Source organism: Sarcophilus harrisii, chromosome 3, assembly GCF_902635505.1.
Source record: "Sarcophilus harrisii chromosome 3, mSarHar1.11, whole genome shotgun sequence".
NCBI classification, from domain to species: domain Eukaryota; kingdom Metazoa; phylum Chordata; class Mammalia; order Dasyuromorphia; family Dasyuridae; genus Sarcophilus; species Sarcophilus harrisii.
The window spans coordinates 227,115,286-227,139,846 of record NC_045428.1 but is presented as its reverse complement, the minus strand read 5'-3'; the positions used below and the strand labels follow the sequence as shown (position 1 = coordinate 227,139,846).

Sequence of the window (24,561 nt, the reverse complement as noted above, 5' to 3'; positions counted from 1 at the left end):
AGGACCTGAGTTCAAATATAATCTCAGACACCTAACACTTGCCAGCTGTGTTCCCTGGGCAAGTCACTTAACCCCAATTGCCTCAGCAAAAAAAAAAAAAAAAAAAAAAAACAGAAAAGAAACACTTAACATAATCTATTGTTGTACTTTTGTTTTTTTCTTTAGACAAGTTGGCATAAAAAATGGAATGTTTTTTGGTCAAGCCAAACAGCTGTGTCCAAATCTTCAAGCAGTTCCATATGATTTTCATGCGTACAAAGAGGTTTCTCGAACAATGTATGAAACATTAGCAAGGTAATGTGTAAAGTATAGTTTTAATTTTAGATATTTGTGTTTCACCTTTAATATTGACTAGGACCTAGCTTAAAATCAAAAAGATTTGCCAATCATTTCAGCAATACTTCTATCCCATCCCATCTAGAGTCTTCTGATGGTTTAACTTGTTAAGGAATAAAAAGTATACGTGTTATTTACATGTATATAAATGTAAATATAATATAAAGATATGGTAGAATTTTTGAGGTATATAAGAATAACAGAAATTTAAAATAGTTTGAATTTATGTTTAGTAAATTTCTACTAATTTAAGTGAATTTTGAAATTAATTTTTCACACTTTGATTTTCAAATAAACCTAAAAGGTCATTCAAATTTATTAGACCACTGAGTGTTAAAATTTTTTGCAGTACCCCTAGTAAATAGTCATTCAGTCTTTACTTTAATAGTTCTTTTTAAATGTCACTGAAATCAGTCCTTCAGCAAGTAGTAATTGTTGTTTGCCAAGTTTTATAGTAGGTCCTTGCGATAGTAATAAAAAAAAAAATGAAAAATTTTTTCTTAAGGAGCTTATATTTTAATGGGAGAGAAATCATAGAATAAATATAAATGAATAAGTATTGAGGGCGCAAGCAGATAGAGGGGATTGGGAAATATTTCAGGTAGAAGGTTTTTCTTGAGCTGAATCTTAAAGGAAGCCAAATTCTGAAAGATGGGCATTTCAGGTATGGGGACCCACCAGTACAAAGGCATAGAGTCAAGAAATGGAGGATCATGTTTGAGGAACAGAGAAATGGCTTATTTTGCCAAATTGTAGATTAACATCTTTGAAGGAGGAGCTTTGTCTAACTTTGAACCACTATCTCCCCCATATAAAGTAAATCTTTTTTTCCTGGCTTGAGATTTATATCACAGCTTTTCGGAAAATTATTACTGGTATTTATGTTTGAAAATTTTAAAAGATTTTTAAAGTCCAATTTGACTTTTCAAGATGTAAACCATCATTATTCAGAGGAATACTGACTAAAGTGAGTAAAGAAATTTGTGAAAAAAGGAAGTTGTCTTATAATGATCCAGGGAGGAGGAGTGGTAAATAATTTATCTTCCTTTCTCTTTTTTCCTTTCAATTTTTTTCCCAATAATTCCAGGCAAAAATTATCTTAATATTAAATGTTGTATTCTATATTTTTTGGATTTTTTATTTTACTTATTTTTTTTTGTTATATTTAATTCACTCAAAAGCCATGGGCTTCATTCACATGGCTTCAAATGCACACTCCATGTGCAAAAACTTTGGCGTAATCTTTTTAATTGTTAATAAATTGGGATTTAAGGACAAATTTCAAAATGTAAGAGAACACTATTTTGAAAATAACTTTAATTATAACAGTATGCAAAGATTCTATTTAATAGGTTCTCCTTTAACAATATTTAGAAAGATAACATTTCTTAGTATTTTAAACTTGTAAGGCAAAAAGAAATCAGAATTACACCAAAAAAAAAAAGAATTTATTTGCAACATATTCTTTCTGACAAATGGTGAGCTGTTCCTAAAGACCTATTATTCCCTTCTACTTTGCTAGTTATACTCATAACATTGAAGCTGTCAGTTGTGATGAAGCACTAGTAGATATCACTGAAATCCTTGCAGAGACCAGACTTACTCCTGATGAATTTGCAAATGCCATCCGAACTGAAATCAAAGACCAGACTAAATGTGCTGCTTCTGTGGGGATGGGTTAGTATATTATGTAATTTATTTTTAGATTGCATGTTTGGGAACATTACTTCTTGTTGCTTCAGTCCACTATCATCTGTTTGTTTTTTTTTTTTTTTTTCAAATAATTTTTTTTTTTGTGTTTGCCATGATGTTGGGTTTTTTAATATTAATTAAAACTTTATGTGTGTCTATATTAGATTTGTCCAGATACTCTAGCCTATCAAGATTTTTTAAAAATACAAACTCTTTTATTTTGTGTTTTGACTTTTCTATGTAGCTTTTTTATCATTTGCAAATTTGACAAAAATTATATCATGACTTTATTATCTAAGTCATTGATAAACAACATATAAAAGAATATAGGGCCAAGTACGGTTGATACTCAACTATTAATGACCACTCTGGGTCTGGTCATTCATCTGGTTTCAAAAGTACCTAATTGAACTATATTGTAGTCCATATGTCTCTCTGATTTTCCCATTCTACATAAAGAAGTTTGTATAGCCTTATTATATAGAAATAATCTTTGTAAAAATTCTTTTGATTCTCTCAACAAAAAAATAACCTATTTTGAAATAAGCTACTAGCACTCAGGATTCCTGAATTTCATTGTGTTTGGGTAGTGGGAATTTTGTGTGTGTGTGTTATTTTATAAATTATACATTATTGGAATAACAGGTCCAACTAGAACATGATACATGTGAATTTTCTGATTTGTTTTCCTGTCCCCCTTGAATTGCTTAAAGCTTGGTATAATTTTGAATAATAATGATTATTGATATGTACATACCATGTCTCCATACCACTTTACAGTTTGTAAGACATTTCTATACAATATCCCAGTACAATCCCTGAGATATGTTCAATACATATCCATGTTCAGATTTAAGGAAATGAGACATGCCCATAACTTATCCATGATCAGAGGGAGGAATCTCAGGTCTTCTCTGATATATTCAACTATCAATATTTATTAAACTGGCTGGTTATGGCTGGCAGAAAACCCAAATGGCTCTGGAGGGGAAAGTGAGGCAGGTGACCTTGTACAGCCCTCCCTCACTTAAATGCAGTTCACTTGTGTGTCATGGAATCAGCTTCCCAATGTCATGGTCCTCTTTGAGAATGAAGAATAAACATCAACTACTTACACACAAACATGGAGAAATATAAGGTAGTTTGAAAGGAAGGACACTAGCAATTGGGAGCCAAGAAAGATTTAATGTAGAAGTTATAATAACTATAATATGGCTATTATAGACGAGTTATATACTTGTCTATAATCCTGCTACTAATGTAACTGATACTAATGGATTCCTTGAGATTGGGATTTCTGAGTGGCATTGGTACTGATAAAATAAATGCAGTAGGTCCAGCACCAATATGGTCAACCCCCAGGAATAGGGAGTTCACTGAGTTATGGAGGAATAAACTGACAGATTGGAAATAGATCAGGGTCAAAACTTAGGTAATGATAAGCAATAAGATCCAACTCATAAATGGATGTTGGTACTTGGCAAGATAGGGAGACCAAGTCTTCTCCCTCCCCTTATTCCACCTGAATAAATTAGTAATGATGATCATGATGAGAATCAAAAAATCATGTATGTAATGTAGGATCAAAATTTAATGGATCTTGTCTAAATAAATCTAAACTTTAATAAGATTTCTTTTAATCTTATGGTATTAAAAGATTTTTCTTTGTACTGCCATTTAATGTAGCTGATTTACTTTGATTTGAAGTATTCGACATTCCTGATAATTTTTAGTGTTCTTAACAATCAGGTATTAAGTCACTTTTTGGGGGGGGCCTGTAGAGGACTGCAAAAGAAAAGAGCAAATTTTGTAGTGGATTTTTATGAAGCTGATTTCATGATTTTTGACTTTATAGGTTCCAATATTCTGCTGGCCAGACTGGCAACAAGGAAAGCCAAACCAGATGGACAATATCATTTAAAGCCAGAAGAAGTGGATGATTTTATTAGAGGGCAACTAGTTACTAGTCTACCAGGTACATTCAAATTTTTTTTGCATTTTTTTCTCCCTATGCAAATGCTATTTTAATAAATGGATTTTGAGGGCAAGAATTTGTTTTTGGATTGTATCTCATGCTCTCTTGAACATGTACACCTTAATAAAGGTTACCTTGAATTTTTATAATAAACATCAATTGATTTGGGGGGTATATTTGTATTTTTGAGTATTAATAATTGATATCGTCGTCTGAAACCTCCATCAAATGGTGATATCAGGGCTGTGAGCTAAAAATCTAAGCTGTCATTTGAAAATGAGAGGATTGAATCATTAGTATCTGCTCTTTTGTTTACTGCCCTTTCAACCTCTTACAAATTTTATTTAGTTGTTTTATGCACATCTCTTCTTCTTTTCCATAAAAATAATACAGAATATTTTATGTGTTGCCAAAATCTAGATAAACTGTGTTTGTAGTGTTTTCCTGACCTCACAGTTTAGTGACTCTGATTTTTGTTTTAAAAGATTGATCTGGAATGACTTGTGTCCTATCTTAAGGAATCTAGAAAACATTACTAAGAGTTATTAATGTTTGGGTAGGAAACTGAAGACCTTTAGGAAGATGATTTTTATTTTCATCCCCACTGTAATTTGAAAGTCTGTGCCTCAGAAGAGAATTCATCTAGGAATTTATTGCTTTCAGATGGTTTGAATTTCTAACCACTGCTTAAAGTAAAGGAAAATAATGGTCTTTTTTTTTTTTTTTTTTTTTAAACCAGGGATAGGTTACACAAACGAGAACGGATGAAATTGTACTTGCTCTTGCAAATCTAAAGAAAGTAAAAAATAAGGAGTGAGGGCAGACTCCACTCATCTATGGCTAGATGTTTTACAGAGTAGTGGGAAGAGAAATAGCAGTAGAAATATCCAATACCTAAGAAAGGAGTCAGCCATAAGGTATATCTGGCTTCAAATATGTGAATATAAGTGCACAAAACATGGTTAACTATCAGGATTGAATGTAAAGCATAAATGAAAGAGATAGATTTTATGCCATAATTATTAATGAGACTTTGTAGGGTGGGATTCATATCTAGGCTTTCTCTCCTCAAGGATATATTTATCTAAAAGGATTAGCATGGTTAAAAAGAGGTGTGGGATGAATTAGTAGTGCATATTAAGAAGAGAGTTCTGTATAGAATCCCAGGAGCCAGAGATGGGAAACAAAATGAAGAGCAAAATAGAATCAGTACTCTTCAATGTAAATGAGTATATCATAGAGTTTTAAAAATCTTTGTAAGCATAATTATGTGCCAATTTGACAATTTAAGTACAAAGAAAGAAGCTGTCTCTACTTGTAAGAAACTTATATTCTAAGGAGGAGTTAAGTGCACCTAGAATGGGCACAGCTTCAATCAAATTGAGCCCTGATGAAGACATTAGCATAAAAATGGCGAGGTCTCGGACTGCAGCCAGGGCCAAATCCAGTTATCCTGATCTGTAACTGGTCACTGGACTCAAATGGCTCTGGAGGGGAAAGTGAAGCAGGTGACCTTGTACAGCCCTCCCTCACTCAAATGCAATTCACTTGCATGTCATGGCATTAACTTCCCGATGTCATGGTCCTCTTTGAGAATAAAGAATAAACATCAACTATATCAACTACTTAAACACACAAACATGGAGAAATATAAGGTAGTTTGAAAGGAAGGGCACTAGCAATTGGGAGTCAAGAAAGATTTAATGTAGAAGATGGTACATTTGATACATCTTTAAAGAACAGAAGAATTGTAAAGTAGAGGGAATGAGAGAACCATATTTCAGGCATACAAAACATGTAGTGCAAAGGTATAGAGATGGGAAATGTGTAATATCTGAGGAAAAGAGAGCCATTTTGGCAAAATCCCAAAGTGCATAAGGGGAAGATATGTACACTAAGATTGTCAAAGACACTTTAGGAACAGCTTCCATTGTGCTTTAATTGCTATGGAGGCTTTCTTATGAGTTCTTGGTATATTTGATCACTGTTCCTAAATCTGTTGTAATGTTTGATCCCAACTTAAATGTTTATTTTTGGGGGGAGAAGGAAATTACTATTCAGCTAAGGCAAATTTTTAAAATAGCTTTTGTGAGGTAATTAATAGCATGAATTTGGGAAGTTTCTAAGTACCCACTAGGATATATCAACTTCTTCAGCAGATTTATATAGTCCTTAAAAACATATATTTTAATCCAGATCACCAAAATCTTTTTTAATCAAAAAGATAATTCAAATACATAGCTTAATAGTTTTGTACTTTAGCTTCCTTCTTAAAATATTTGTTTACAAGGATTTTCCTGTCAGATTTTATATTTATAAAAATTGCATTGACATTCTAAAAATTCCAGTTGTACTTATAGTGATTTTCTTTGGATAACTTACTTTTATTACTCTTATTGAAATTATATTTCTTCTCCCTATAGGAGTTGGTCGAACAATGGAATCCAAATTAGCATCTTTGGGAATTAAAACTTGTGGGGACCTGCAATATATAACTATGTCAAAACTGCAAAAAGAATTTGGTCCAAAGACAGGGCAGATGCTTTATAGATTCTGCCGAGGTTTGGATGATAGACCAGTTCGAACAGAAAAAGAAAGGAAATCTGTGTCAGCTGAGATCAACTATGGAATAAGGTTTACCCAGGTAACCATTCATATGACAACGCCATTGATTTATAGTATTGTATATTGTATATATATGTATTGTATCTTTTATATTTATCTTGTATTCCTAGGTAAACTGGAATCCTCTCAATGATTAGGTATCTATATTACTTTGCCAGCAATCTAGCTCAATTTTCTTTCAGCTAGGGTTGCATCAACTCATACAAGAAAGTCTTAGAGCTTCTTGTCTTTCTCTGGGACTTGATTTTTGAATAATAAGAGTTATTAAGCAAAGTTCCTTCATTTGACAGGGAAATTGAGACTCATATAAATTAAGTAACTTGCCTGCAGTCATATAAATAGAGGTAGAATTCTGCTATTTGTTAAATCATAGACAGCTTTTTTTTCCTACCACATCATGGATTTCAGCCTTTTTTTTATGATTAAACAACAAATACATCTTTAATAAGTGTCTGTGTTAGGCACTTTCCTAAATTCTTGATATGCTAAGATAATAGATTGAGACCATAAAACTCCATGGAGGAGACTAAGCTATAAGAGAACTTGAAAGTTACAAAAGAGTTAAACTGTGAAGAGTCTTAAACACCAAACAAGAGTTAATATTTGATTTTGGAAGAAAAAGAGCCGTGGAACATTTTGAATTGGAAGTAAGGAGTAATTTATGCTTCTGGAAAATGTTGTGGCACTTATGTTGAGTTGGATTGGAAAGTGGGGAAGTTAGGTCAGGGAGTCTATTGGGGACAGAGTAAAGATGGTGCAGTGAGAAGCATTTTTGCTTAGCTCAGGCAGCAAACTTTTTCCACAGTAATATAGAAAACAGTGGACTGAATTCTGAATGGGGAAAACCGAAAAAAAGTCATAGTCATTTTTCCAGCAAAGGACAGTTTAGGGAAACAGAAAGGTCAGCAGATACCAAGACAAGGAATTAGCCATAACTGGGGAGTGTTAACAGCAGGGAGCATTCCAACCTCCAGGCAAAGAATATGAGGGGCAAGACAAAATACTGTGGTGAGATCCACTGGAACAGGGGAAAGTCTCCAGGGTGTCCCCGAACTAATACTAGGTGAAGAATTCTAGCTGGAAGTTCTCTTTCCCATTACCTGGATCCAGGGTGAAGGAGTGGTTGAGCATGAGTCTACCCCAGCTATGTAGCGGACAAGAAATAGGTTTAAGAAACAAAAAACAGGAATAGAGAAGCAGGGACTCAGTTCTAGTCTTTAGCTACAACACTGAAAGGGAGTTTAAATGCTCCATATCAGAAAAGGTCTCGCCTAATTAACTAAGTTCAGCAACAGTCTACAGAAACACCTATAAACCAACACTCCCAAATCTGGGACAGAATTTTGTAGAGTTCAGACCAGGAGGGTGGTGAACAGGCATTCCTTGGATCATACCAGTTTAGGGACACTCAAAACTTGGATGTACCTAGACTGAATTATGAAAGCAGTGAGTCCATAAAAGGACTGAAGCTCCATACATCCACTCTTCTAATGACTTAAAACCAAATGGTAGGTTTAAATGAAAGTTTTTTTAGAATTGATAAAAAAAAATACAAAACATTACTTTAAAAAACTTAAAAAATTTAAAATTACTAGTCCACCTGAACAAAAACATATTATCAAGAAACCTAAAAGTTTAATTAAATCTAAAAGAAAACCAGATATCTTGGATGGATTACGATGGATTACTTTATAGAGCAAAAAAATTAGTAAAATTTATCTGAAGAAACAAAAGGTCACAAATATCAAGAGAATCGTTGGGGAAAAAATGAGAAGAGAAGATATTAATTAAACAGAGCTTAAACTCTATACTACAAAGCTGTCATTATCAAATGAATTTAGTTTTGGTAAGAAATAGAAAAGTTGAACAGCTAGCAGAACAGATTAGATATGTAGTATGCAGAAGCAAATGAGGACAGTAATCTTTTGTTATTTTTGAGTCATTTCCATTGTGCCTGAGTCTCTGTGACCCCATTTGGGGATTTCTCGGCAAAGACACCGCAGTGATTTGTCATCTCCTTCTCCAGCTCATTTGACAGGCAGACAGGACCAAGTGACTTGCTTAGTGTTACATATCTAGGAAATGTCTGAGGCTGGATTTGAACTCATCATTCAAGCTCATAGAACCAAAATAATACTTTCTTTAAGAATATTAATCTTCGTAACTCCAGGCCTGGCACTATACTCCCTGTTCCACCTATCTGCTCCTGTTGTTTATCAAGATGGATATTGTGACAAGAATTCTCTACTCAACTATAAAAATATAAAAACTATAAAGCTATATAAAAATAAATATAAATACCAGATATAAAAACTAGAAAGTTATCACCTAGGTATAGACTGACACCTCACACTGTATACTAAAACAAGCTCAGAATGATTTAAACATGAGTGGTAATACAGCAAATTAGTGGAGCACAGAAGGAATTAACTTTCAGACCCTATGGATCAGAGAAAATTTCATACCCAAACAAGCATATGAAAAAATGTTCTGAATCACTAATTATTAGAGAAATACAAATTAAAACAACCCCACACCTATCAAATTAGTGAAAATGGTATAAAAAGTACTGTGAGAGAAAAATAAAATTATTTATAGAAGCTGTTTTTTGTAGTGGCAAAAAACTAGAAACTAAATATTTGCCCATCACTTGTGTATCTGTAAATAACTATAATGTATAGTGCTTTAATATTTAGAGGTATTTTCATTTTCCTCATAAGTCTGAGAGGGCAGTAGAATAAATATATATTTTCTTCCTTTTCAAATAAGCAACATGAAACTCAAAAATATTAACTGCGTACCCATTTTTTCTGCTAAGTAGTAGATCTAGAACTTAAATACAAGTCTTGTGATTCCAAGATCACTTATTCTGAACAACACACCATTCACATACAAATAGAAGTTATCTATTTACCTCTTCTATTTATCTTCACTTCTGAGGAAGTAGTGGCATTGAATAGAGCAGTTATGTGGCATAGTGGATAAAGTGCCAAGTCTGGAGTCAAGAATGCTCATCTTCATAAGTTCATAGCTGTGTGACCATGGGCAAGTCACCTGGCCCTTTTGCTGCCTCAGTTTCCTCATCTGTAAAATGAGGTAGAGAACAAAATGGCAGATTGCTCAGTATCTTTGCCAAGATAACTGAAAATGGAATCACAAAGCATTGGATATGACTAAAATGAGTAGACAACAAAGTGACATAAGTAATTTTTAAAATCAGATGGAGCTATAGAATGTATATTTGAATGTGAAAATGTCTCATGCTCTGTGAATTCTGTGTGAATCTGAAGTTTGATGAGCTAAAAAAAAGCTTATCTTCATACCCCATTCTCAGACTCTGCTTGTCATGATTGAAGAGAAAGCATCATCTCTTAGACTCTTGTAAAGCCTAGTAAAAGGTCAATTTGTGGGGATATTTTCCCAAAACTTTCCTCTGGGAAAAGGAGGAGAGATTCCTTCCTTCTAGGAGGAGAAATGTTTCAGCAACACCAGGGAATCAAGTTATAAATTTGTAGATAGTTAAAAATGGATAGTCGGGGCAGGTAGGTGGTACAGTGGATAGAGCACCAGCTCTGATGTCAGGAGGACCTGAGTTCAAATTTGCCTCAGACACTTAAAACTTACTGGCTGTGTGATCCTAGGCAAGTCACTTAACCCCAGTTACCTCGGCCACACACACAAAAAAGTGGGGTTGTCATAAATGAGCAACTCCAAAAAGCAAATAAAAGAAAAAATATCTTTTAGTTGTTGTAAAGGTGCGCACATATACACACTCACATTTTAAGTGTGATAAATATTTTATTATAAGCATCAAAAAATTTAATGTTAGGCCTTATAACTAGGAATTTTGTGGGTTTTTTCCCCCCTTAGCCAAAGGAAGCAGAAGCTTTTCTTCTGAGTCTTGCAGAAGAGATTCAGCGAAGACTTGAAGCTGCTGGCATGAAGGGAAAACGATTAACTCTGAAAATCATGGTCAGAAAGGCTGGAGCTCCTGTAGAAACAGCCAAATTTGGTGGTCATGGAATTTGTGACAATGTTGCCAGGTAAGTGTCTTCAAAAAGAAATATTCATGTAATTGCTTAAAATTAATGTTACTGATAGTTAATGGAAAGAGGATCATGAAGCTTTTTTACAAGTCTGCAAAATTATTAAATATTCATTATTACTGGCTTATGTGCCACTTTACAAGCAGTCCTTAATTTGCTTAGCACTTATCATTCCCTTCAGTGAAGTCTGCTTATTTTTCTTCCAGTATACAGGTTAGCCCATCTTTACTCTTGAGAGATATTTAAGTTCTTTAAAAAAGAAGGAAAGGAGAAAGCAGTAGATCTCAAGGGACTGTTATATTACCATTTACCAATATGATTGTTGATACACATGTGTATAGAGGGTGAATAAGGTCTTTTCAGAAGAGTTCGTGTTTGAACAAGGTGCTAAGATTTTATATAACACTCATTTGAATATGGAAATTCTAGTTTGTTTCAGAGCATCTTTGGAGACATATTATAAATAAAGAAGAAACTATAAAAACCTAGTAAAAAGGGGGAGAAAGGTTTAGTGATGTTCATTCAAAAAATACTTAAAGGCTACTCATAGGATTCATGGTATACATGCAGACAATTTGGGTTTTATGCAACCTTATATATATTGCTTGCTTATACTGATTCAGACTAGTTTTTACTGTATTAAAACACAGATGAGTCCAGAATAAGAAAAAAGAGAGAAAGTCATTATAATTAGTAAGATAAATAAGATAAAAACCAAAAAAGACCATAGACATAACAATTTTTTTCAGAATCAGAATTTTTTCAGATTTAGAATTTTTTTTCAGAATTAGAAATAATAAATATATTAAAAACAATTAAGCTTATGAAATGATTAATTCAAGTAAAGAAAAAACATAATATGCCATAAAATGCTAAAAAGCATAGCTATGTGGACCATTTATTAAAAAAAAAAGCATAAATGTGTTACTTACTCTGGGAAAAGATAAGCTGTTTTCTTGGTAAATACATAAGTAAAGTGAGGATGCCTTCTTACCCACCATTATTAATTCTCAAAATAGCTAGTGACAGTAATAAGTAAATTAAAAATCATGATTATAAAAGAAAACATATTTTAGTCCATTCATAGATGATCTTATATTTTAAAGTTTTTAGAAAATTCTAGAGAATCATCAGGAAACCAATAGAGACTATTAATACCTTCAACAAAATAGAAATAAATATAACAAAATTTAAAGAATCAATAACAAATAAGGAAGAATAATAGAGAAATACTATTCAAAATAATTACACCATGCATAAAATATCTGGGAGTCAAACTATGCACTAAAGATAAATACACATACATATTTTTTTTTTCAATATTGATAAGTATATATGTACCTATATGTGTTTATACATATAAAATCACAAAATTGTTCACCATCATCAGATGAATATTGATTGCCCTTGCTTGAGTTATGCCAGTAAGACATTTTACTATCTAAATTAATATGATTTAGAATTATGTCCATTAAATCATTATGGTATACTTTATTAAGGGACATAATAAAATACATTTGGAAAGCATACAAGATCTTCAGTCTCAAGGGAAATAATGAAAAAGATAAAAACAAATAGGAAATAGTGTTTTATATTGCAAATTGCAAAGCAGCAATCCATCAAAGTTTTATGGTGCTGACTAATAAAAGTTGATCTTTAAAGAAACAAATGAATAAGAACAGTCCAGTTAAATAACCTGTAGCTCAAGAATACAAACTAATTCGTATTCACCATGGATTGCTGGGAACCCTGGAAAGCACTGGGGCAGAAATTAGGTTTGAAATCACAAATTTATTATATATAGTGGGCTCATGTGTATGTATGTATATATCATATATATTCTACATAATGACGTGTTGTGATATATAATCTATACTACTATAGATCCAAAGTGATTATGTAATTCCCCCAAAATAAAAAGTGACACCATAGCAGAAGAGAACATAACCAAGTACTTTGTATAATTGTGGTTAGGGTGAAAATCCTTAACCAAACAAGGGATGGTAGGCACCCAAAGGACAAAATATGTCATTAATTATATGAATTGAAAACTTGCATGAACAAAAATCAGTGCCATAAGAATAATAAGGGAAACTGTCAGTTGAGGGGTGGGAAATCTTTGTACAAGTATTTCTGATAAGTGTCTAATAACGAGTGTATCTAAAAAACTAACACAAAAATATAAAATTAAGAGCTATTCTCTAGTGTATAAAATAGTGAAAAGCAATGAATAAAAATAACCATAAGAAAGAATGTTGCAAATAATAATAAAAATGCTAATGAAAACATCTGATATTTTTACCTCCCATTCAGGAAATGGGCAAGCATAACAAGATTGGAATATCTAGTGCTGGAAATCTTACAGAAAGATAACATTGTAAACAGAGACCATAATATTGTTGATGAAGTTTAAAATTGGTCCTTCCATTATAAGATGCTATTAGAAATTTTGTAATCAGAAACTGACTAAAGCTTTCTACTCTTTGTCCCAGAATTCTCACTATTGTACGCCAAGGAATTAAAAAAATGAATGAATGATCTCATATATATCAAAATACTAATAGTAGTACTTTTTAATGGTACTAAAGAATTAGGGATGGAAGGGGAAATATGTGATTATGAAATGAAGAAATTGTATTACATAATTACAATGAAATATTACTGAGCCCCTAAAAACAGTGAATTTGAAGAAAACAAACAAAAGTAGGAAGGCAAACTCTGAACAATGTAGTAAGCAGTTCAATAAAACAATATAACAGTTCGATAAAACAAATATAATGATTAACAATGTAATAGGGGATGTTCTGCTTTTATATTATTCACTCCCCAGCAATACCTTATCTCCACCTCCCTTACTCAGTGAAATTCCCTTGTAACAAAGATGAGGGAATGATTTCTGAACAGATCTAAACAGATCAAAAGCATGTGCAACATTACATATAAGCCTTTCCAATGAAAGAAAAGTTAGTGAATTCCTTTTCTCTTTACCAGGACCATTATTGGTCACTTTAATTATGCAGCTTTCATTAGACGAAGTGAGCAGAGTTTCCTGGTTCTGCTTCAGTCTGCATCATTTCATATAAATCTTCTTGGTTCACTACATTCATCATATTATTTGTTTCTTTTAACACAATAATATTCCATTATGTCCAAACTGCAGCTTTGTTTAGCCATCCCCCAATCAATGTATTTGCTTTCTTTCCAGCCTTGGTTAACACAAACATTTATCAATATTGTGGCTTTTTATTCCTTTAGCATCCTAGGAACATTATACCAAGATGTCAGATTTTGAAATCTTGGGCTAGAAAAGTAAAAGCTAAAGAAGATATAAGTAGCATTTCAGTAATGGCACATATTTAATTAGTTCTGAAATTCTTACGAATCTGTTACATCAGAACTTAAATTCAGCATGAATGAAGAAGGAAAAAATAGTTCAGTCAGTATCAGCAAAAGGACTAGTAATTTGTAGGAGATGTTATACAAGAAAAGAGCCAAGACTTTATAGATATCTAAATATAAATAAACAGGAGTAGAGATTTTAATTCAAAAAAACAAATATGACAGGGAGTATCACTAAGAAAATAGATAGTATTGGACTAATTGACAAGTGAGGAAATCTTGAAATGAAAAGGAATACCAGCTGAAGATTAAGGATTAGCAAGAAATAGTAGAGGAAAAAATAGAAACAATGTTTTGGTGATCTGTTCACTTGGGCAGAGGAATAAAATAGATGATGAATTTAGGAACATTGCAAATTTGAGAATGATGCAGGTTACAATAAAAACTGGATGCTTCAAATATATAAGCCTCTATTTTCATTTTCCTTGGCTAAAGAATGATGGATGATGAATCCTTTATTTTAATAAAAATTACCCAGAATCACTAGTCTGGTTCTGAATCTGACTAATAAAAAAAGTGATTGCTGTATTAGAAATTCTGTCAACCTTGGAAGGGCAGTGGGAGGCAGAGAATGCCTATTGCAGTTAGTAAAGTAGTTGTCCCATGAAGGCACATGGTTCCTCGATTTCTTTTCCTCACTTTTCTGAAAATCCAGCAATTTGGCTTCTATCATCAATCACCCAAACTTTTCCCAAAATTAGCAACAATCTCTTGTCAACTCTAATAGTTTTAGTTCTTTTTGTTCTTCACCTCTTTTCAGTATTTAATGTTATTGAGCCCCTATGAATTTAGATAATCCCTCCTCTAGTTTTTTAAGACATTGCTTTCTCTCCTTTACTAGTTCATTCCTGATTTCACAATGGCCAACTGTGAATGTATCCAATTTTTTGTCCTACATTCCCTTCTCTTTTCTCTCTATTGTTTCTTGGTGATTTCATTGGTTCACTAAAATGCTTAATGTAGATGGCTCCTGGGTCTTACTTTTTCCCTTGAGTTCCAGTCCCATGCATGTAACTGCCATTTCCAAATGAATGATGTTGGACTTGTCTCAAACTCAAGCTGTCCAAATCAGAACTCATTATCCTCACCTGTCTCCCTATCACCTCTAATGCTGTACCTTCTTCCTATTACTGTTAAGGACACCAACAGCTTGCCAATAACCCAGCTGCCTAACCTTGGTGTCATTCTTGATTATTTTCAGCCTTATTAGTTTCCTTTATATATGCTATAGTAGAGCCTTAACGACTGGCTGCCTTATTGTACCTCGTATGTGGCACTTCCCCTGCTTTCCTGGTGTCTTTATACTGTCACACTGCCTGTTCTCCAGGTCTGGAATGCTTTTCTTCCTCACTTTTGCTTTATACTTTGTACATGTACATGTGCACGTCTCCTACATTAGTATGTTAGTTTCTTACAGGGCTAGGAATATTGTTTCATATTTGTTTTTGTTTTCCAGATTTTTATTTATTTATTTTATTAGAGAATGAAATTTAGATTGTAATGGGCTTGGCCCAGTTTACTAAAATGAAATTTAATGTAAATATAAAATTTCACTTTTTGTTTTAAAAAAAATCAGCCTTGTAAGTGTGGTGTTCTTTTTCTTTAAAATAATTATGATGATTCTCTCTTGGGAGAGAGGTTTCTTGGGGATGTTTTCTGGAGGCAGCTTTAGTTTCAGTTACAAGTAAATAATCACCCAAAATCATAGCCAGCTGATAAAAGTTCAGATCTTTTATTGTGTCCTTCAATATAGCCCAATTAGTTCAGAGGCCCATCTCTCTGCTTGGTTCCAAGAGCTCTTGCAGCTTGTCCCTTGCTTCTACCTCTGCTCTCTCTCCTTGGTTCTAAGAGCTCTTGCAGCTTTGTCCTTTGCCTCTGCTTTCTTCAGCCTCCAGATGGAATGAATCTCTCTTGCCTCCGAGAGAGGACTTCGATCTCCCAGAGCGCTGAATCTCCGACTCCTGGGAATATTCCCAAGTAAAAACTCTTGAGTGGCTCACTGAAACTGTATTTATGCTGCTTCTCTGAGAGTGGGATTGTGGGATATCTCCCAGCGTGCTCTCTGGCCCTAAGAGCTTCAAGGGAGGTGTGAATTCAGATATCTCATACTAAACCCTGAAATCTCCCAAACGTGTGAACTCCATTGAGTAAAAGTGTGAACAATGCTTGTTCACATTGCTTGTTTCTCAGTTCCACTTAGTACCTTGTTTCTTCTGGCCCATAACAGTTTGTAAAGATTTCAACAGTAAGTATAGGAAGCATAATGTTATAAATGCTCTGTGCACTTTATAAAGTAGACTAAAAGGATACCTTGTCAGCATTGTGACTTGGCAGTCAAATATACTAATTCCTGGACTGTTTTGTTTGTTTCTGGCTACCACATTTTAGGAAAGATGTTAACAAGTTGCAAAGTAAATGAAAGAAAATAGCCAGGCTAGTAAGATGACTTAAGACCAAGCCATATTAGGAAGGAATTAAGTTATGTCTAAAGAAGAAAAAATTTAGGGTGCATGACTATATCCCACATTAATGTAGAATATTGCAATAGTAACATCCTTACAATTTTTTCTACCTCTTTACATTTCTTTTATATCATTAACTCTGTGATCTTTATAAATTTGCATATGAAAGTATAGTTACTATATTTTAAGTAGTTCACAGAGTTGTTGTTTTTTTTAACTATTCCTTGGCCTATATAATGTGCCTCAAAAGAAACAACTGTTACTCCTCCAACCCTAAAAATTCATCACTATAGGAGAGTTTTTAAGAGTAATGAAATGGAAAGAGCACTACATTTCAAATTAATGAAATTTATTCCCTGCATCTGTTGTTTGTTCATGGGAAATCACTTACTCCTCTCTGGGCTTTGGTTTCCTTCACACTGGAATCTTTTAAAGTTTGAGTCATAACAGAAAAAATTTTAGTTATGTATCTGAATTATGGTAGATGTTTTGGTTAGAGAAAACTTAAATATATTCCATGCTATAAAAGGTGGCAGAGATATTTTGGACAGATGCAGCCATGACATGCTACTTGAAAAGAGCTTCACTAGAAATCATAAGGACAGGATTGAGAAGTTTTCTTTTTGCCCTCTAATAATAGTACCCATAAATGTTCATAATGAGCTAAATTTCCTGGTTTTCTGTTTTGTGTTTGAAAGTGGGCTTCAAATAGACAAGTGGTTATTAGGCATACATACATTTCCATTCATAATATTGAATAAAATGTGAGTGTTTATGATATGATATACATATCTGGATCTGATCAAATCTATTAAATTGCAAAAGTTCTATTTTCAACACGTCAAATTTTTTTGTGGCTTTTTGTCATCATAGAAGCCCAAATCAGGAATATCCTTTTAACAGAACTGTATTTTATGTTAGTTTTAGGCTAAAGTCATAAGATAGTTTTTATACATTTGTATATGCAAATATACAAAAAGGCTTATTTAACATTATTATGATTCTCAGAATCTCACCCATTGTTCATATTATTGTAAATCATCACATATGAGAACTGTATATTGAAATTCAGTAATTCATTAGATTTGTAGATTACTTAGGTAAGATTTTTACTATTGTAGAACATAAAGAAAGTGGTTTATGCTACCAAATAAATATATACTGAAAGTCTTCTAATTTTTCTTTCTGTGAAAAAATTGTTCTTTATAGGACTGTCACACTTGACCAGCCAACGGACAGTGCAAAAATAATTGGAAAAGCAACATTAAATATGTTTCATACAATGAAATTGAACATATCAGATATGAGAGGGGTAAGTAAATAAAATTTTAAGGCTCTTGATGTCTCTCTCTGTTTTCTCTTTTTAGATCTATTGTCAGTAAGACAGACTATACATGTGTTCATTTATATTATACATCCTTGGCTTGATTTTCCCTCCCTCTTCATGCTAAAATTATGTGAAAACGCTTAAAATTGTTGAGGTTAGAAATCCTGCTGTATCTTAAAGGATACTAAATAAAAAATATGCTCAGTACAAGATAATAAATACCTTTATTTCTCAAAGGTGTCAGATGTAGCCTTCTTAAAACAACAATAATTTGGAGTCATATCAAACCTTGCTTCTAAGGAACTGAGAAGTGTATGTGTGTGGTGTATGTGAAGTTGATAGTATTCACAAAATAAAAGCCAAGTGGCACGGTGAGGAAAATTCTGTTTGTAGTCAGAGGCTCCAGGTTGAAAGCCCAGTTCTGCTACTTATTAATTTGAATTTATTTTCCTTGGGTTTCAGTTTCCTTAATTAGAAAATGATTGGACCAGGCAACCTATCTCAAATATCTCTTCCACCACTACTATATCTTGAATCCTAGAAAGAACATACCAAATATATTTTTAAATGAGCTCAGTTTTGTGAGCTTTCTCTGCTCACTCAGTTAAGAATCATTTCCATATTTCTGGCACAGTTTGGCCTTCCCTGAGAAAAGGGTACTCTTTGAAATGCTTTATTAACTTTATGATCAAGCATATGAAAACAGGTGTGGGCATTTATTTAGCTTTACATTTAACATATGGGAGTGATCAGTTGACTTTTTTTACTTGGAAGTTCATTTAATATTTCTGTGTTTTCATTGAAAAAAAGAATTTTTTGAGGAGAATAAGCTATCAGACCAGCAGTATATACTGTGTGGTTAGTTTATGGGCTAAACAAACTGCCGCGATGACATCATTTTTCTTAGCAATAGGGCAGTGTGGGTATTGTACAGGTATGTCCAATTCTTCATGGCCAAGGATTTCTCTTAGGTTTTCTTCTCCAGCTCATTTTACAGATGAGGAAATGTGAGTTTCTTGCCCAGGTCACAGAGTATCTAAGGCCATATTTGAACTCACGAAGATGGGTCTTCCTGACTCCTGGCAATTTCTTCATTGTGCCACTCAAGAGACTCCCAGGGTTGGGGCGGGAGTGGTACTTTCAGATGTTTGTCAATTCCCTTAAGTACCTTATCCTGCTTTCATATTTATACACCTTCACTAGATGTAAGTTTGTATTGAAAAAGTTCCTTTATTGTTTCTCTTAGTATTGAAATCAAGTAACTTTTGTTTAGAAGTTTAGCTAATTGCAGTGTTAGAAGTAGGAAATTTTCTGCATAATCAAGAACAATCTATAGGTTCAACTTTTATGTTTGAAAAAATGCTTTTAGAAAAATCTTATTATAGTAAGCATAACATTGTTCAACTTAATTGAATCATTCTGAATGTCGAGGTTTTTTTGTTTTTGTTTTTAACACAAAATACAAAATAGTAGATGCTAGATATTTGACTAAATGTTTATAAATCCCAAGATATTTCATGGAAACTTTAAGCTTTTTTCTTGTAATATGTTCTTTTCCTAAAAATGGAATCAACTAAAGGTTTTGCTTAATTATACAGTTTGGGTTTATCAGAAATTTACTAATAAAGATGATTTCGATATCTGCTATTTTTGGAAATTTTGTACTGTAGCTTTGATAATATAACTTATTCTGCTTCTAGGTTGGAATTCAAGTGAATCAGTTGGTTCCTATCAATAAAACGTCTTCAGGATGCTCCACCCATCCATCCATGCAATCTAGCCGTTTGCCAGGTGGATCACATTCTGTTATTGATCTTTTCCAAGTACAGAAAACTAAGAAATCCACTGAAGAAGACCATAAAGAAAGTGAGTCAATCTTGAAAATTGTTTTTAGATTCTTGATGGCACTAACTTTCCTTATAAAAGAAATCCACCCGGAAATTATTCTGACTAGTAAGTAGAAGAGTTATCAGTCCTAATTGAGAATTTGAAGTAATTGACTTATAAGCTTGTTAAGTGTGTACTTAGTTCTTCAGTAGAGACTTTTATGATGAAGGGGAATTCTCTATCATGAAGAATTTGCATTGTGAGTTGGAAATTGGAGGTAGAATTATCACTTTGAAAAGATTGTTCTGTAATCCTGATAGAAATGGGTGAAATGGAAGTTGTTTGGAATTTTCTTTTTCTAAAAATATTGCATATTTTTATTCACATACCCAATTTGTAGTCCCTCCCTGAACCTCTGTTACAACAAAGGGAAAAACTAGTTTTTCAAATAGTTGGACAAATCAACAAACCCATCAATATCCATTTTAATTCCCACTGGCACAGCAAGGATATATGTGTTCTAATGTAATTCTATATTCTAATACCTCCTTGGAACGGTTTTGTTGTTATAATCGATTTTATATAGCTTTGATCCTAGGTGTTTTGTTTTGGTGAACATTTACATTCTCATTGTTTTTGTACTTCTTGCTTACTTTACTTTGCATCGGTTCATGTCTTTCCATGCTTCTGTGTTAAAATCTACATGCCATAATTTGTTCCTCCCCTCCTTCCCACCAGTTCTTAGTAGGAAAGGGGATGGATGCTGTTTATGTATGTGGAACCTTTCCTTTTTTTCATTTCCATGCTTGGGAATATATACTTCTAGCAGTGTAATTTCTAGATCATTTATGTAGCATTTATTCCTTAATCAACTTTTATATTTTTGTAATTTTAGTTTTTGTGGCTGCAATGGACCTTGAAATTTCATCTGCATCTCGAACTTGCACTTTTCTACCATCTTGTACCACACATCTGACATCTAGCATCTCTCCAGTTGCTAGTAAAACTGAGCCTTCAATAAAATGGAATGGGCTCCATTCTCCTGTCAGTGTGAAATCTAGACTTAACCTAAGTATAGAAGTCCCTTCACCTTCTCAGGTAGGTTTCTGCCTCCATTATCTTTTGTATATAATCATTTTCATTGTACATGCATGATGGAAAAAAACCTCTATCTTCAAATTCATGCAGAAGCGAGAAATGATGATGCTGAATTCCAGTACACATTTGGTAATCATGTCTTCACTTCTCTCATCTGTAATTTGGTTGGTTTTTTTTACATGATTTTTGAAAAGCCTGCAAATGTAAAAAGTTGTAGATAGTTGATTTGGTGTTTCTCAAATTCTGAGATTTGACTAGGTGATTTATATAAAAATATTACTAAATTACTTTCCTTGGCTGAAAACTTTTATTTGTAAATTAGGAAAAACATTCAGCCATGAATCTGTCCTCCATGTATATGAGACCACCCCACAATTCAGAACTTTTGCAATTGCAGTGTCATATAACCATATCACTAACCCAATGAAGACAGGTGCGTGCTAAGAGAGATATCTTTATATAAAGCAGTATATATAGTTTAATATTTATTTAGTCATTTGCTGCTTCTAGAACCAGGAAAAGTATAATGCTAGTTTAAATGATTGGGAAAATGACTTAGGATTATTGTTTTTATTATTTTATAGCTAGATCAGTCTGTTTTAGAAGCCTTGCCACCTGAACTTCGGCAACAAGTAGAGCAAATATATGCTATTCAGCAAGGCGACACACATGGCGACAAAAAGAAGGAACCAGTAAATGGTTGTAACAGTGGAATTTTGCCACAACCAGTTGGAACAGTTTTGTTACAAATACCAGATCTTCAAGAATCAAATGGTGACACTGGAATCAATGTTATAGCCCTACCAGCATTTTCACAGGTAAGGAAAAACAAATTAAATGTTTTTTTTTTTGTTTTTAAAGATTTTAAAGTTCTATCTTTAACTTTAAAGTGTTCATTTCACTTCTTAAAACCAGTAATCCAATGATTACTGTAGAGGCCTTTTATTTACAATGTTGCAGTCTCCCTTATTTGTGGACAAATGTTTTATCTAATTTGGAATTTTAAAAACATCCTTTGTAAATACTGGGGGTGGGGTAAGGAACACAAATATACTTGGATGAGGATTTCCTCCAGCTTTCTTTCCAGGTAGTCCCTTTTCATCAGCCTTTTTGAAATCATTAAAGATGATGATCTTTTGTAAATTGTTCTTAGAGCTCTACTACAGTCTATTTGTTATTTCCTGAAACTGTTATATTAAAATATAATTTCTTTTGGGGTATGTGAGCAAACTGTCTTTTAAGGCATATTCTAAATTTTTCCAAGTTAAAATCCAGTTTTTTCAAGAAATTAGGGAGTCCTGGGGGTCTTATTTGAATAAATTCGCGCTATTTTGTTCCTTTTGCTGTTTTCTTTGTATTAATTGATATATAATACTATATATATAGTATATAGTAGTGCTTGAATTACATGACCTAGAAAGCTAGAAAAGCAGGGGAATCAGATGTTCTGCTAAAATACCTAGGAATCAAGGTTGAATTTATATATAATCTTGAGCATTTTATTTTTATATTAGGTGGATCCTGAGGTGTTTGCAGCACTTCCTGCTGAACTTCAAGAGGAGCTGAAAGCTGCATATGATCAAAAACAAAGGCAATTAGAAAACTCCACCTATCAGCAACCAGCCAGCTCATTTGGTAAGCTTTGGAAGATTGCAAATGACAGGAAAAAAAACTGCTTTTTTACTATATCCAAGAATTTCTACCCATTTTAAAAAAATATATTAAAACTAATATACTTAAATATGCAAGTATATTTATATGGGGAAAAATTGATGGATTTTTTAGTGTACAGACAGCCTCAGAGCACTCCCTGGCACTATATTTAAGAAATATGACAAAATTGGTAAAGTGCTCCATATGCAGAGAGAAAGAGACTATATCATAGCCCTTCAAAGCTTTAGGGAGGTTTTACTCCTTTGTAAAGTTTTCTTGATTTGAGCCTTTCCAAGCTTGGCTGGCACTTACATTCTTTAAGAAAGAATCTGGGGCCACACAAGTCACAGGTTAATGTTAATGAAGGGAGATTTTTATGGTCTGAGAAGTATTACAAAGGGCCTTTTTTTGCTTTGTTTTTCAGTTTCAAAGAATCCTTTATTTCAACTAAAACAAACAGTAGTAAAAGATAAGAAGAAAAGCAGGAAAAAAACAGTCAGTCCCACAAAAAAGATCCAGAATACTTTGAACAACAAACTGCTTAGCAGTCCAGCTAAAACACTGACAACAACTACTGGAAGCCCTCAGAAGCTGATAGATGGCTTTTTGAAACAGGAAGGTCCAGCTTTTGCTACCCTACAGGTAAGATTTGTACTGCAACCTGCAGCTTTTTATTTTTCTTCTTCTTGGATTGCTTTATTAACATTAAATTCTTCAGCAGGTTGAGCCAAGTTCGTCAACTTCAGTTACGGCAGAACCTTCTTCTTTGCCACCAGAACTGGCAAGCTCCTTTAGACAACCAGCCCCTAATCTAGCTGGTGCTGTTGAATTCAATGATGTGAAGACTTTGCTCAAAGAATGGATTACCACCATATCAGGTAGAACTAATCATTTATTTGGCTTTTATTTATTAATAATATATATTTCCTTTCCCTGGTCTGAAATATTCTGAACAGGTTGTCAAAAATCTATGCCACACAATGGCATATTTTAAAGTCCTTTTAAAGGTAAAGGCTTTTTTTGTATGTCTATTGATTTTTTTAAAATCCCCAACAGATCCAATGGAGGAAGACATCCTACAAGTTGTAAAATACTGTACTGATCTAATAGAAGAAAAGGATCTAGAAAAACTGGATCTGGTCATAAAGTACATGAAAAGGTAAATATTGCACATTGCATCTGAAAGAGAATATGGGGGATTTGGGGTGGGGAGAGGTAAGATGAGATAAGCAGAAGGTTCTGTTGTTTATGGGCAAGGCACTTTCTATGTCAGAAATTAATACTTGGTTGAAAGTTTTTTTACCTTACCTTTGAATCCATTATCTTTACCTTGAGTCCGTTTCCTTAAAATTGTTTTTTAAAAACCCATCACCCAGTGTAATTCCTGGTGAAATCAGTTCTAAAGTATATAAGCTGAGTGTCACTTACACATTTAAAAGCAGTATTTCCTTTTGAGAAGGACTCCATGCCAGAAGGCATAGAATTAAGATTCTGACTGCTAGCTTTAGTAGAGAGAATTGACAAGTGAAAAATGCTGCTGAAGGGCCAAAAACCATTAAAAGTTGTCAAATTATGGTGTTTCCAAGTTAAGTATTTTGGCATAGAAATGAATTTGAGGTTTAATTCTTTTTTTTTTCCTTATTGTCTCTTCCCAACTCAACCCCACCCCTTCACTCCAGGTTAATGCAGCAGTCTGTGGAATCAGTTTGGAATATGGCATTTGACTTTATTCTTGACAATGTTCAGGTGGTTTTACAACAAACTTATGGAAGCACATTAAAAGTTACCTAAATTTGTAATAAGGAGCTTGGTGAGAGAGAGCCTGGAGCTCTCTGCTAGCTGTGCCATAAGTGCTTGTGAGGTATTTGCAAAAGTGCATGATAGTAATGCTGAGTTTTTATAATTTTGAATTTCTTTTTAAACAGAAGTGTTTTGTACATTTCTTTTCAAAAAGTGCCAAATTTGTCAGTATTGCATGTAAATAATTGTGTCAATTCTTTTACTGTAGCATAGACTCTATTTACAAAATGTTTGTTTATAAAGTTTTATGGATTTTTACAGTGAAGTGTTTACAGCTGTTTAATAAAGAACTGTATGTATATTTTGTATTGACTTTTATTT

At 33.3% G+C, this 24,561-nt stretch overlaps 1 protein-coding gene across 4 annotated transcripts in view; it reads left to right on the top strand.

Annotated features, from left to right (window-relative positions):
- Positions 1-24,541, top strand: part of REV1 (REV1 DNA directed polymerase) — a 101,081-nt gene extending 76,540 nt beyond the window's left edge. For 3 of the 4 annotated variants that reach the window (XM_031959138.1, XM_031959136.1, XM_031959137.1), the window contains 14 exons: positions 166-294; positions 1,859-2,013; positions 3,884-4,003; positions 6,427-6,647; positions 10,499-10,671; positions 17,745-17,847; positions 19,563-19,728; positions 20,585-20,787; positions 21,372-21,605; positions 22,302-22,422; positions 22,865-23,082; positions 23,159-23,318; positions 23,497-23,599; positions 24,120-24,541. In XM_031959138.1, the coding sequence (XP_031814998.1) occupies positions 166-294; positions 1,859-2,013; positions 3,884-4,003; positions 6,427-6,647; positions 10,499-10,671; positions 17,745-17,847; positions 19,563-19,728; positions 20,585-20,787; positions 21,372-21,605; positions 22,302-22,422; positions 22,865-23,082; positions 23,159-23,318; positions 23,497-23,599; positions 24,120-24,231 (2,218 nt within the window). In that variant the 3' untranslated portion in view covers positions 24,232-24,541. The remainder of the gene's footprint in view (positions 1-165; positions 295-1,858; positions 2,014-3,883; positions 4,004-6,426; positions 6,648-10,498; positions 10,672-17,744; positions 17,848-19,562; positions 19,729-20,584; positions 20,788-21,371; positions 21,606-22,301; positions 22,423-22,864; positions 23,083-23,158; positions 23,319-23,496; positions 23,600-24,119) is intronic. The other variant, XM_031959139.1, reaches the window with a different exon arrangement.
- Positions 24,542-24,561: the final 20 nt, after the last annotated feature.